We start from the raw sequence: 15415 nt of genomic DNA, 5'->3' as shown, positions 1-15415 counted from the left end.
AGTCCTCTGGTACCTCATCTGTGGCTAGAGAGAATATGAAGACCTTTGCCAAGACTTTTTGATATAGGGTTACATCCCATCAGGCCCTTATCCACGTTAACATTATTCAACAGACCCAATTTCACCTCCTTGATCTCAACATGCTTTAGATCATTAGCATACATTATTATGAACACACCATTGTCACACACTTCTCTTTGGTGAATACCAATGTGAAGGACTCATTTACTACCTTGCGCATTTCATTTGGCTCCGAGTGCAAATTCCCTTATTTGTCATAGAGTTGGTTCCACTCTGTCACCTACAGTATTGTTCAAGTCTTAGACACATGCAAAAAAGATTCTGTAAAGCAAAGCTGCTTTCAAAAATAATGAAAAGTTTCTAAATACATAAAAGCTTACTATAAAGAGCAGTAAACAGTAAAAAAAAATCAAACCAATATTTTTGTTGGATATAACCTAGTCCTGACGAAGGGTCTTGGTCCAAAACATCAACTGTACCTCTTCCTAGAGATGCTGCCTGGCCTGCTGCATTCACCAGCAATTTTTATGTGTGTTGCTTAAGATTCCAGCATCTGCAGATTTCCTTATGTTTGCATCATGTAAACCAATATTTGGTGTGACCACTCTTTGCCTTTGAAATTGCTTCGATTCTTTTAAATACACTATCATGCAGTTTTATAAGCAAATCGGCTGGTAGGTTGTTCCAAGCATCTTGGAGAACTTGCCACAGTTCTGCAGATTTTGGCTGTCTCAGTTGCTTCTTTCTCTCCCAGTAATCCCAGACAGCCTTGAAAATGTCAAGATCAGGGCTCTGTGGAAGCCATACCATCTGAAACCAAATTTTTAAAAAAATCCAGGGTGCCAAAGACTTTTGCAGAGTATTGCACCTACTCTCTTGCCTTTTATGTATACAATGCCTTTGGATTTTCTTTAACACCACTTGCCAAGGATATTTCATGCCTCATTTTCATCCTCCTAATTCCTGTTTGAGGTCTTTCCAGGTTGAATGGACATAATGCGTTAAGCATGAGGTGTATTAGTATAGGCTGATAAATGGTACAATATGGTGGGTGAATGGGAAGTGCATGTAAGGTACGGTAGGTCTGATTTAATTTGTGAAACTTGAAAATTGGTTTCTGTTGAATGTGGTGTGTGAGTGAACAGACAATATGAGTTAATGAAGGTCTGATTTCGACTGAATTAACATGGGAATAAGACTACAAGATATAGCAGCAGAATCAGGTCATTGAGACTGTTCCGTCATTTCATCATGGCTGATCCATTTCCCTCTCAGCCCAATTTCCTGCCTTCTCCCCATATCCCTTCATGCCCTGACCAATCAAGAATCTATCAACCTCTGCCATAAATATACCCAAAGACTTGGCCTCCATGGTTGCCTGTGGCAACGAATTCCACAGATTCACTACCTTTTGACTAAAGAAATGCTCATCTCCATTCTAAATGGACATCCCTCTAATTCTGAGGCTGTATCTTCAGGTCTTAGACTCCACCATCATAGGCAACATCCTCTCCACATCCACTCTATCAAAGTCTTACAACACTTGGTATGTTTCAATGATATTCCCCCCTCATTCTTCTGAATTCCAGTGAGTACAGGCCCAGAACCATCAAATGTTCCTCCATATGACAGGCCTTTCAATCCCGGAATCATCCTTTCTTAGATAATGTGCCCAAAACTGCTTACAATATTCAAAGGGAGGTCTCACCAATTCCTTAAAAAGCCTCAGCATCACAGTCTTGCTTTTACATTCTAGTCCTCTCAAAATGAATGCTAACATCGCCTTTGTCTTCCTCACCACTGGCTCAACCTGTAAGTTAGCCTTCAGGGAATCCTGCATGAGGACTCCCAAGTTCCTTTGTACCTCAGATTTTTAAATTTTCTCTCCATTTAGAATATAGTCTACACTTATATTTATTCTACCAAAATGCATGACAATACACTTCCTGCCACTGTATTCCATCTGCCACTTCTTCACCCTTTCTCCTAATCAGTCTGTCCTTCTGTAGCCTCTCTGCTTTCTCAAAACTACCTGCTCCCCCACCATCCTTCATATCGTCTGTAAACTTGCCCACAAAACCATCAATTCCATCATCAAAATCATGGACCTATAAAAAGCAGTCCCAACACAGACCCCTGCAAAACACCACTAGTCATCAACCACCAATCAGAAAAGGCTCCCTTTATTCCCACTTTTTGCCTCCTGCCCATCAGCCAATGCTCTATCCATAGAAACATAGAAAATCTACAGCACAATACAGGCCCTTTGGCCCACAAAGTTGTGCCAAGCATGTCCTTACCTTAGAAATTACCTAGGCTTACCCATAGCCCTCTATTTTTCTAAACTCCATGTACCCATCCAAAAGTCTCTAAAAGACCCTATCGTATCCACCTCCACCACCGTTGCCGGCAGCCCATTCCACACATTTACCACTCTCTGAATAACAAACTTAACCCTGACATCTCCTCTGTACCTACTCCCAAGCACCTTAAACCTGTGTCCTCTTGTGGCAACCATTTCAGCCCTGGGAAAAAGCCTCTGACTATCCACACGATCAATGCCTCTCATCATCTTATACACCTCTATCAGGTCACCTCTCATCCTCCGTCACTCCAAGGAGAAAAGGCCAAGTTCACTCAACCTATTCTCATAAGGCATGCTCCCCAATCCAGGCAACATCCTTGTAAATCTCTTGTGCACCCTTTCTATGGTTTCTACTTCCTTCCAGTAGTGAGGCGACCAGAATTGAGCACGGTACTCCAAGTGAGGGCAACATTACCTCTCAGCTCCTAACATCAATTCCACGATTAATGAAGGTCAGTACACCGTACGCCTTCTTAACTACACAGTCAACCTGTGCAACTACTTTGAGCATCCTACAGACTTGGACCCCAAGATCCCTCTGATCCTCCACACTGCCAAGAGTCTTACCATTAATACTATATTCTGCCATCATATTTGACCTACCAAAATGAACCACCTCACACTTGTCTGGGTTGAACTTCATCTGTCACTTCTCAGCCCAGTTTTGCATCCTATCAATGTCCCACTGTAACCTCTGACAGCCCTCCAGACTATCCACGACACCCCCGACCTTTGTATCATCAGCAAATTTACTAACCCATCCTCCAAGCTGGTATCTTTCCTGTAATACCATAGGGTCTCAACTTGCTAAGCAGTCTCTTGTATGGCACCTTAGATTTTCCGAAGGCTTTTGACAAGTACACAATATCCACTGTTTCTCCATTGTCTATCCTACTAGTTCCTTCTTCAAAGAATTCTAACAGATATTTTAGTGACATTCCAGAATCTAGTGGTTCTTGAAAGATCATTACTAATGCCTCCACAATCTCTTCAGCCACCTCTTTCAGAACCCTGGGGTGTACACCATCTGGTCTAGGTGACTTACCTACCTACAGACCTTTCAGATTCCCAAGCACCTTCTAGTAATGACAATTTCATACATTTCTGCTCCCATACTCTCCAACTTCTGGCAAATTGGTAGCGTCTTCCACAGTGAAGACTGATGTGAAATATTTATCTGTCATTTCCTTGTCCCCATTGCTGGCATCATTTTCCAGTGTTCTGATTGTACTCTCATCTCCCTTTTACATTTTATACTGTATATCTGAAGGAACTTTTGGTATTCTCTTTAATATTATTGGTCAACTTACCTTTGTATTTCATCTTAATGACTTTTTTTTGTTGCCTTCTGTTGGTTTTGAAAAGCTTCCCAATCCTATAAAAGAGTTCTTCCACATGTATAAAAACAAAGGAGAGACAGGAATGGTTATTCGACTGCTGGAAAATGATGCTGGAGAGGTAGTGATGAGGGGCAAAGGAATGGTGGACAAGCTTAATATGTATTTTGCATTAGTCTTCTCTGTGGAAGATGCTAGCGGTATGCCAGAAATTCAAGAGTTTCAAGGGGCAGAAGTGAGTGTTATTGCCATTAGTCAGGGGAAGGTGCTTGAGAAGCTGAAAATTCTGAAGGTAGATAAATCACCTGTACTGGATGGACTACACCCCAGGGTTCCCAAGAGAACATGGAGGCATTAGTAATGATCTTTCAAGAATCACTAGATTCTGGAATGACTTCAGAGGACTGGAACATTGCAGACATTACTCCATTCTTTAAGAAGGGAGGGAAGCTGAGGGAAATTATAGGCCAGTTAGCCTGACTTTAGTGGTTGGGAAAATGTTGGAGTCTATTATTATGGATGGCATTTCAGAGTACTTAGAGGCACATGAAAAATAGGTTGAATTCAGCATAGTCTCCTTAAGAGGAAATCATGCCTAACAAATCTGTTGGAATTATTTGAGGAACTAACAGGCACAATAGACAAAGGATATTGATTACTTGGATGTTCAGAAGGCCTTTGACAAGCTGCCACACATGAGGCTGTTTAACAAGAGTCCACGGCATTACAGGAAAGATACTAGCATGAATAGAAGACTGGCTGGCTGGCTGGCAGGAGACACGGAATGGGAATAATAGGGCCTTTTCTAGCTGGCTGCCCGTGACCCATTGTATCCACAGGGGTCAATGTTGGAGCCACTTGTCAATGATTTGGATGACGAAATTGATGGCTTTGTGGTCAAGTTTACGGACGATACAAAGATAGGTGGAGGGAGTCTTGAGGAAGCATGGAGTCTGCATGAGGGCTTAGACAGATTGAGAGAATGAGCAAGGAAATGGCAGATGGAATACAGTGTATGGTCATGCACTTTGGCAGAAGGAGTAAAGGTGTGGACTATTTTCTAAATGAGAGAAAATTCAAAAAGCAGAGGCACAAAGGGACTTGGAAGTCCTTGTACAGGATTCTCTAAAGGTTAACTTGCAGGTTGAATAGGCAGTAAGAAAGGCAAATGCAAAGTCAGAATTCATTTCAAGAAGACTCGAATATACAAGCAAGGATTTGATGCTGGGAGGTTATAAGGCAGCACTTGGAATATTGTGAACAGTTTTGTGTCTGTAATCCAAGAAAAGATGGGCTGGCATTGGAGAGGCTGCATAGGAGGTTCACAAGAATGGTCTCAGAAATTAAAGGGTTAACGTACTGTCTGAGGAGTGTTTGATGGCTCTGTGACTGCATTCACTGGAGTTCAGAAGAACTGGGGGGGGGGTGGAGAGTGGTTCTCACTGAAGTATATTGAATATTGAAAGGCCCATTCAGAGTGGACGTGGAGGGGACGCTTCTTATGGTCATTGAGTGTAAAATCAGAGGGAACAGCCTCAGGATAGAGAGACTTGCATTCAGAAAAGAGATGAGGAGGAATTTCTTTAGCCAGAGGGTATTAAATGTGTGGAATTCATTGTCACAGACAGCTCTGGATGCCAAGTCATTGGGTATTTTTAAAGCAGAGAGTGATAGGTTCTTGTTAATTAGGGTATCAAAGGTAACAGGGAGGAGGCAGAAGAATGGGATTGAGAGCCATAATGGAATGGTGGAGCAGGGTTAGTGGGCTGAATTGACTAATTCTGCTCCGATGTCCTATGGTCTATGAATTGATAAGTTACCAGTGAATTGAATTGACTTTATTACTTACATCCTTCATATACATGAGTAAAAATCTTTATGTTATGTCTCCATCTAAATAACTATTAGGTACATGAGGATAGTCAATATAAGATAGAAATACAGTTGCGTCAGCATGAATGAATCAATCTGATGGCCTGGTGGAAGAAGCTGTCCTGGAGCCTGTTGGTCCTGGCTTTTAAGCTGTGGTACCGTTTCCTGGATGGTAGCAGCTGGAACAGTTCGTGGTTGGGGTGACTTGGGTCCCCAATGATCCTTTGGGCCCTTTTTACACACCTGTCTTTATAAATGCCCTAAATAGTGGGAAGTTCACATCTACAGGTGCGCTGGGCTGTCCGCACCACTCTCTGCAGAGGCCAGTTCCCATACCAGGCAGTGATGCAGCCAATCAGGATGCTCCAATTGTGCCCCTATAGAAAGTTCTTAGGATTTGGGGGCCCACACCAAACTTCTTCAACCGTCTGAGAGGTGAAAGAGGCGCTGTTGTGCTTTTTTCACCACACAGCCGGTATGTACAGACCACGTGAGATCCTCGGTGACGTTTATGCCGAGGAGCTTAAAGCTGTTCACCCTCTCAACCCCAGATCCATTGATGTCAGTAGGGGTTAGCCTGTCTCCATTCCTCCTGTAGTTCACAACCAGTTCCTTTGTTTTTGCGACATTGAGGGAGGGGTTGTTTTCTTGACACTACTGTGTCAGGGTGATGACTTCTCTGAAGGCTGCTGCATTACTATTTGAGATTAGGCCAATCAGTGTAGTGTCATCAGCAGATTGGAGCTGTGGGTGGCAACACAGTCATGGGTACAGAGAGCAAAGGAGAGGGTTTAGGACACCACCTATGTTGAGGGTCTGAGGGTCAGAGGTGAGGGAGCCCACTCTTGTTACCTGCTGGCGATCTGACAGGAAGTTGTATTTATTGCTCAGCACGAACTGATACCACAGCAGCATTTTTAACTGAGCTCATATTACAGACGTTGGATCAAGTTGTACTTTACCAGTGAAATGGCTTCTGCCTAACTGCCTTACTGTGGTCAATGGCACTCCCTCCATCTTGTACTTGGTAGATTTCTTCCAGAATACTAGCACTCAATCCACATGTTAATATAAAATGGTGGATTCCTGATTTGTAAAGAGACAGTTTTAACAAACAGCATAAAAACTCAATAGATCTGTAAATATGAAGACAGGTTCATAGCATCCAAATTCATCCCTATTCAAAGTTCAACATACTTAGTAAAATGTAACACAATTTTTCTTTGTTATGGGAATGTAAATTTTGAAATAGTAACTAGGATATGTTTTCTCTTGTGCCTAGCAAGAGAATATTTTACGAAACAGGGGGCTTGGGGTAAGGAGCAGCCGCGGGGAAAGGAAAAACAAACCTTGTTAATTATATATTATGAAAATACATGATTGTTTGCAACATATTGAAACTTCAGTGCACGGAGGCCCGACAGCTCCTTCAGTTTATTTAATTGCTATGATCAGCCTCTCCGACAGGGCGTTGTTCCAGACAGACGACACTTGCCTCTAGTCTCAGTGGTGAGATCAATTGCCTGAATAAGAACGTAACTCAGAGGGACTAAGAGACAGAAATTGGTGAACTCATTATCAAAAATATGGCAAGGTTTTACAATTAAAGAAAAATATTTATTGCTAATATATTAAACTATGGCAACACAATACCAGAGTCTACTATATAGAACTGGCATTCTATCTGCTGTTTACAGGAAATGGGTTTCATGTTTAATGGGATTCAGGACAATATGAACTTGGGAAACCTTTACAACAGGAATTCTGCAGATGCTGGTAATTCAAGCAACACACATCAAAGTTGCTGGTGAACGCAGCAGGCCAGGCAGCACCTCTAGGAAGAGGTACAGTCGACGTTTCAGGCCGAGACCCTTCGTCAGGACTAACTGAAGGAAGAGTTAGTAAGTTTATCCACCCAGGAGATCTCCCATCCACTGCTACCAACCTTATAGTTCCCACACCCCGCACTTCCCGTTTCTACCTCCTACCCAAGATCCACAAACCTGCCTGTCCTGGCAGACCTATTGTCTCAGCTTGCTCCTGCCCCACCAAACTCGTTTCTGCATACCTCGACATGGTTTTATCCCCCCTTGTTCAATCCCTTCCTACCTATGTTCATGACACTTCTCATGCTCTTAAACTTTTCGATGATTTTAAGTTCCCTGGCCCCCACCGCTTTATTTTCACCATGGAAGTCCAGTCCCTATAGACTTCCATCCCCCATCAGGAAGGTCTCAAAGCTCTCCGCTTCTTTTTGGATTCCAGACCTAATCAGTTCCCCTCTACCACCACTCTGCTCCGTCTAGCGGAATTAGTCCTTACTCTTAATAATTTCTCCTTTGGCTCCTCCCACTTCCTCCAAACTAAAGGTGTAGCTATGGGCACCCGTATGGGTCCTAGCTATGCTTGCCTTTTTGTTGGCTTTGTGGAACAATCTATGTTCCGTGCCTATTCTGGTATCTGTCCCCCACTTTTCCTTCGCTACATCGACGACTGCATTGGCGCTGCTTCCTGCACGCATGCAGAACTCGTTGACTTTATTAACTTTGCCTCCAACTTTCACCCTGCCCTCAAGTTTACCTGGTCCATTTCTGAAACCTCCCTCCCCTTTCTAGATCTTTCTGTCTCTGTCTCTGGAGACAGTTTATCCACTGATAAGCCTACTGACTCTCACAGCTATCTGGACTATTCCTCTTCTCACCCTGTCTCTTGCAAAAATGCCATCCCCTTCTCGCAATTCCTCCGTCTCTGCCGCATCTGCTCTCAGGATGAGGCTTTTCATTCTAGGACGAGGGAGATGTCCTCCTTTTTTAAAGAAAGGGGCTTCTCTTCCTCCACCATCAACTCTGCTCTCAAACATATCTCTCCCATTTCACGTACATCTGCTCTCACTCCACCCCCCTGCCACCCTACTAGGAATAGGGTTCCCCTTGTCCTCACCTACCACTCCACCAGCCTCCGGGTCCAACATATTATTCTCCATAACTTCCGCCACCTCCAACGGGATCCCACCACTAAGCACATCTTTCCCTCCCCCCCTTTCTCTGCTTTCCGCAGGGATCGCTCCCTACGCGACTCCCTTGTCCATTCGTCCCCTCCCATCCCTCCCCACTGATCTCCCTCCTGGCACTTATCCTTGTAAGTGGAACAAGTGCTACACATGCCCTTACACTTCCTCCCTTACCACCATTCAGGGCCCCAGACAGTCCTTCCAGGTGAGGCAACACTTCACCTGTGAGTCAGCTGGGGTGATATACTGCGTCTGGTGCTCCCGATGTGGCCTTCTATATATTGGCGAGACCCGACGCAGACTGGGAGACCACTTTGCTGAGCACCTACACTCTGTCCGCCAGAGAAAGCAGGATCTCCCAGTGGCCACACATTTTAATTCCACATCCCATTCTGACATGTCTATCCACGGCCTCCTCTACTGTAAAGATGAAGCCACACTCAGGTTGGAGGAACAACACCTTATATTCCATCTGGGTAACCTCCAACCTGATGGCATGAACATCGACTTCTCTAACTTCCGCTAATGCCCCACCTCCCCCTCGTACCCCACCCGTTATTTATTTTTATACACACATTCTTTCTCTCACTCTCCTTTTTCTCCCTCTGTCCCTCTCACTCTACTCCTTGCCCATCCTCTGGTTCCCCCCCCCCCTTATCTTTCTCCCTGGGCCTCCTGTCCCACGATCCTCTCGTATCCCCTTTTGCCAATCACCTGTCCAGCTCTTGGCTCCATCCCTCCCCCTCCTGTCTTCTCCTATCATTTTGGATCTCCCCCTCCCCCTCCCACTTTCAAATCTCTTACTAACTCTTCCTTCAGTTAGTCCTGATGAAGGGTCTTGGCCCGAAACGTCGACTGTACTTCTTCCTATAGATGCTGCCTGGCCTGCTGCTTTCACCAGCAATTTTTATGTGTGTTGCTTGAAATTCCAGCATCTGCAGATTTCCTCGTGTTTGAATATTATTTTCAGCCAGAGTCATACAGCTTGAAAACCAGCCCTCTGTCCAACTCATCCATACTGTGTGTTGCCCAGCAAGCTAATTCCATCTGCTGTGTTTGGGCCTTAGTTCTCTAAATCTCTCCTACCCATGTATGTATGTGATTTCTGGCAGTTCATGCAAATACACACCGTCCTTTGTGTGAAGAGGCTACCCTGATGCCCCTTTAAATCTCTCACCTTTCATCCTAAGCCTGTACCCTCTTGTTTTTACCTCCCCCCTTTGAAAGAGACGATATATTGTCACCCTGTCATAAACCTCATGATCTTGTTTAGCTCTATCAGGTCACCCCTCAATCTCCAACAGAGTCCCAGTCTACAAACCTCCCCTTGTAACTCCTGGTAAATCTTTTCTACACTCTTTCCAGTTTAACAACATCTGTCCTGTAACAGGTTGAGCAAAACTGTACACCATACTTTGTGTAGCCTCACCAACAGCTTATATAACTGCAATACAACGGAACAATTGCTGTACTCAGTGCCGTGACTGATAAAGGCCAGAGTGTCAGCACCTGTGACGCCGTGCTCAATGAACTATGCACTTGCACTGCCGGTCCCTTGTTCTATAACACTCTCATCCTGGTCTGATCTCCCAGCTGCAATACCTCACATTTATCTGCACTGAAAGCCATCTACCAATCCTGTCAATCCTCAGCCCACATTCCTATCAGATTAATAACTTTTTATAGCCTTCTGCCCTACCTACAATACCATCCATGTTAGTATTATCAGCAAACTAACTAACTATGCTTGTACATTCACATCCAATTGCAAACAACAAAGATGTTAGCATCAACCCCTGTGGCACACCATGAAACACAGAACTCTAGCCTGAGAAAGAACCTCCTGCTTCCTCTTGAATTCAATCTGCTATTCTCCCTGGATCCCAGCCTTCCAGACTAGCATGCAGTATCAAGCTTTAAGTTTAAGTTCAATTATTATTCACCATACACGAATGCCCATGAATACAGTCAAATGAAACAGCTTTGAAAAGCTTTGCTAAAGTCTGTATAGACAACATTCATCTTTATCGCATACCTGCTTGAAGAACTTCAAGGGATTTGTCAGACAATTTCCATGCTGACTGTCCCAAATCAGACCATCTCTCCAAGTGTTGGTAGATCTAGTCTATGACAACGGCCTTAACCACTTGCTCTCAAAATCCTCATTCATGTTTTAATTACCTTCAAATTCTTCTGTTTCAATGTTCCCCCTTCTCATCTAATCTTTCACCAACAGTTCACTCTCTGCATCTCCTTCATTGTCCTATGGATCTAATATCTGTGCTTACTGATCAGCAAAGGTGTATGACTTCAGATTTATCCTGCTCAAATCCCTCTATGTCTTTCACTCTTGCAAGCTCCAGCTCAAGTGTTCCTTCAAGTTTGCTCTCTTCTGCAACCCGCAATTCCGTTTGGGCATTCTCCAGGGTAACAACGCCTGACTTCATGGACAGGTTATACATAAAAACAAGCTCCCAGAATATCATCAAATTCAGAAGTCCCATGTACACACACACACCGTAACTTCATTTCTACAAATGACAGAACTAGATTTCTCTGTCTACTTTTAATCACTGTTCTTATCAGTTTGATATGCTTTTGATACTGTTCATTACAATACCATTGAGGGATGGTACCTATAAAGTGATTTTTGTCTATTTTCTGACATGGAAAGTCTGTAAGAAGTGAATCTGTTTGTTATCTGGGGACAGTCTGTCTGTGGAAAAATCAAAAGGAGCTGCAAGTCTGAAGTAAGTAAGCCAGACAGCATCTGTGCAGAAAGAAACAGAGTCAAAGACCCTTCATTTCTGCTGTATTTACTTGGAATTACTTGCATTTTCCAAGTGCCCCAAGTGAACACCTTCCTGAACTGTGACTTCCTTTATATCATAACTGAGGAGACTTCGAGCCAAACTCATCCATTTCCCACACATCCGCTTACAACTTTTTTCAGTTCGGCCAGAGAAAGTACAAGTTCTCTGATCCTCACCTCCCCAGAGCTCAGGGTGTTAGTAGCTGGAAGTGGGCAATTTTATTTAATGATACATCGCGGAGTAGACCCTTCTTGCTCTTCAAGCCACACTGATTAACCCAAACCTAATCACAGGTCAACTTACAATAACCAATTAACCTACCCGACACTTCTTTGGATTGTGGGAGGAAACCAGAGCACCTGGAGGAAACCCACACATTCCACAGGGAGGATGTACAGAGTCTTGATACAGAATGGATCTGGACTTCAACTCCAGAATATTCCGAACTGTAGTAGTGTCGCACCAACTGCATTTAGTCTAGAGACGTGACTCGGAGCTCTCTACCACTAACTCTCCATGGCCTCCTATACCATTGAAGCCCAAGCTAGAGGGACAGCACCTCATCTTTCACCTGAGCTCAATATCAGGCATCGTGTCAAGCCGGTACGAACACCTGCAATTGGTTCACTATCCCATTTCCATCAGCACCACCTGACCTGCACTTTATTAGTTTCCCTTTGTTTTTGCATTCTCTCCCTTTGACACCCCCTCATTTCATACCTTCTGTTCAACTTCCCTCCTTAACTCACCAATGTATGCATTTTCTCTGTAATGGCCCTGGTCTCACGCTATCATTTCCTTTGTCCTATCCACCATACCCCTTTTCGCAGCTTATTATCCTATTCTAACGAATGGTCTTTAACCAGAAACATTACCAGTTTCTCTCCCCGATGGACGCTACCTGACCTCACACAATTCATCCTCCCCTCTCAAAACAACCTGCACTCCGGTTGTCCTGCTACCGGGGCCCGGCCCATTAGTGGACCGGCAGCGGCTGCTGCTTGCACGAGTTAATTATCACTTCACCCTCTAAATCAGGGGTTCCCAACCTGGGGTTCCACAGGCCGCTTGCTTAATAATATTGGTCCACGGGAACCCCTAGTCTAAATGCTGTTGAACTCACGTTGCTTCCTCACTTCAGAGTTACTGATGTTGCAGGCGACATCCAGCTTCCAGCATTGGGCCTGATGCTCCACAGCACTTTCCTACGTGATCCAGCATCTGCTGGACGCCAAAAGGCCGGGATCCGTGCCAAAGCAACAAGCCTAGGCCGGGGACAGGCGACGAGGATGGGGCCGGGGGGTTGGGAGGGAGAGAGGGGGTCTGAACCAGACTACATCACCAGGCCGAGACCAGGGGATCCAGGCTGCGTCATTGGGTCAAGGACCGGGACGGGCTCCGCCGTTTCGCCCCCCACACTTTACCCGCTAACATCCAAGCGCACCGCCGCACTCAGTCCTCCATGTTTTTTTTGCGGGGTGGGGGTGGGAGAAGTGACGGGAAGGTCACGTGTCAGACGCGTCCTCCCGCCCCGCCCCTCTGCACGCGCTCGTCACATGACGAGCGTTCGCGGCGGAGGCGCCCGGGCGTCAGTCGGAGTTACTCCATTATGAAAGTGGCGGCTTCCACGGGCCTGGCACTCCGTACCACCTGGGACTCTTCAGCGCCGTCTGCCCGCGCACCACGTCGATGGCTCAAGGCCACGCGGAGCCACTTCTGCAGCCTCACCCATGAAGAGAATGGTAGGTGGCTCAGGATGCGGCCATTCCCGGGGCCAGCGACCTGGCTGACGGCCGCGTGGTGAGGCCTGTCGGGGCACCGGCCCGACTCGGCCGGCTGACCTGAGTACAGGGCGCGTCTAAGCCGAATTGGTAGCTGCCAGCCACGTCACTGCGGGCCGGCAACGGGGCTGGGGTTTGACGGGTTGGGCGTACGCTGGCTCCGAGGCCGTGGCTCAGCGCCTGGCCTGCAGGTTCATACTGATCAGTAACCATGGCGACTTGAACCATCTTGTCATTTGGAGCTATCTGGACAGCGCTGATGCACCGAGGGCGTTAGTCTTACGATCACTTTCAAATTTAAATTAAGTAAGGCTATACACCCCCTCATTTAATAACATCACAACTACAATGGTATTGCTTCAGTTATCTAATCTGCTTTCTGTAACTTTTTAACAAAACTACCTTGTCCACCAATAAACTTGCCTTCCTCTCATTGCTTTGCAGGCAAATAGTTTCTGATCATTCTGTTTTGTTTTAATATTTCGTCAGTTTGAAGTGGTCGTATCCATAATCCTGAACATAATAAATATATATGCTGATTGAATCGTCCCTGTCAAGCTCTTCTCTGAATTCTCAGCTTCAGCGAGGTGACCTCCTATCAGGGCATATGCTAGATTTTAAATTTGTCATTTTTTAGTGGTGGGTTGAGAAATGCTTTAAATAGTTTAAATGGATGTTCTGTACACTTGTTTTTTTTATACAAACGCATTGCTGGACCCATTTGATGTATTTTCCTAACTCTTATAAATTTCATTGAGTTCTGGCCTGTTATGCTCAATGGGTTTCTAATATCAACTCCATCTCATGGTTAGTCCTGCTAACCTCTGCTGCACTGTTTTAATAAAGAAGTTATAGAGCAAGATCCCTGCAGTTGCAGTGAGACTACTTTCCTGAAAGGTTTTCAGTTTGATTTGTTTTGCAAATTACTTGCTGTTTGTATATGATAACTTTGTTTATTGTAGAAGTACACATGGCTCTCTGAACACCAGCATTTAATTCTCAAAATTATTCTTCTGCTTTTCTGTTTGGTTGCAGTGTGATTGCTACACATTTTCTCTGTATGATAGTCCATCTGTCAAGTTGCTTTGTACATAATAGATGAGTGTAGTGGTAGTCTATTTGTCCTGTTCTGCCATTAATGAAGATCACGGCTGACCTTTGACCTGAGCAGCATTTTCCGTGTTCCTTGGTTGCATGATACCCAGAAATCTGCTGGCCCTAGGTGGATCCTTTGGTAGAGAATCTCAAAGATTCATCATTATCTAGAGGAATTTCTCTATATCTCAATCCTGTGATTACTCTAAGCCTGGGACCTCTTATTCTATACCTCCTTGACTGTGAAATATCCTCCTTGTAAGAATTTAAAGTTTCATTTTGATCCATTGTTGTTAATTCTGGGAATTCAGGTCTGATTTTCTTGATCATCTTCTCTCCTCTTCCCCCCCCCCCCCCGAAGACATTCCATTCCTAGGAATAGCCTAGTGAATCTTTGTTCTGTGGTAAATGTATCCTTTTGGGTTAGGTAACCAAACCTGGAAATGGTTCTCCAGGACGTGCTGTTAGGCCAATGTAATAACAGTAAATCCTGAGTCCAACATGCTGTTTGCCTGCTTAATTGCTTTTTGTATATTTTGTGCAAGCTTTAAGTGATTTCTGTGTATGGATCCCTTGGATATCGATTTATCCAATGCTTTTGTTTGTGTACTTTGCATATTTACACATTATTGCGTTTGTGTTGTTCTTGCCTACTCACTCGGCCATTGTATATCTCCTGTAATCTAATTATATTCTTACATTCCCAACCAGTTTATTATCAGCAACAAACTTAGAAATATGATGTTTGTGCCCTTCAGTCAAATTCACGATAGTCAGAATCAGGTTTATAGTCACTGATGTATGTCATGAAATTTGTTGTTTTTGGCAACAGTATAGTGCAAGAGTGCAGAGGAGGAATAGTGTGGTGTTGTTCATGGACTGGGCACAATACCAATTTCAGTACCCCACAGTGGCAGATTGCCAGTCTGTTCATATTTTGCTGGGTCCTGCCCAATAACAAACTCTCAATGCTTGTTGGGTTATTGCCTTAAATTCTGTGCTCTAAACTTGACAATCAACCTTGTATAGGGTGTTGTATAAAGCCAGCAAAATACATTGTAACTTTCCATCTGTTTTCCTCGGTCAGCTCTTCCCTTGACCATTCTTAGTATCACCTGTTG

At 44.5% G+C, this 15415-nt stretch overlaps 1 protein-coding gene across 5 annotated transcripts in view; it reads left to right on the top strand.

Moving 5' to 3' along the window:
- The first annotated feature begins 12981 nt into the window (after positions 1 to 12981).
- Positions 12982 to 15415, top strand: part of trpm7 (transient receptor potential cation channel, subfamily M, member 7) — a 148339-nt gene continuing 145905 nt past the window's right edge. For all 5 annotated transcript variants that reach the window (XM_072277915.1, XM_072277918.1, XM_072277916.1 and 2 more), the window contains exon 1: positions 12982 to 13160. In XM_072277915.1, the coding sequence (XP_072134016.1) occupies positions 13149 to 13160 (12 nt within the window). In that variant the 5' untranslated portion in view covers positions 12982 to 13148. The remainder of the gene's footprint in view (positions 13161 to 15415) is intronic.

Source organism: Mobula birostris, chromosome 14 (assembly GCF_030028105.1).
Source record: "Mobula birostris isolate sMobBir1 chromosome 14, sMobBir1.hap1, whole genome shotgun sequence".
Classification (NCBI taxonomy): Eukaryota; Metazoa; Chordata; class Chondrichthyes; order Myliobatiformes; family Myliobatidae; genus Mobula; species Mobula birostris.
This window is presented reverse-complemented; position numbering and strand designations above follow the sequence as displayed.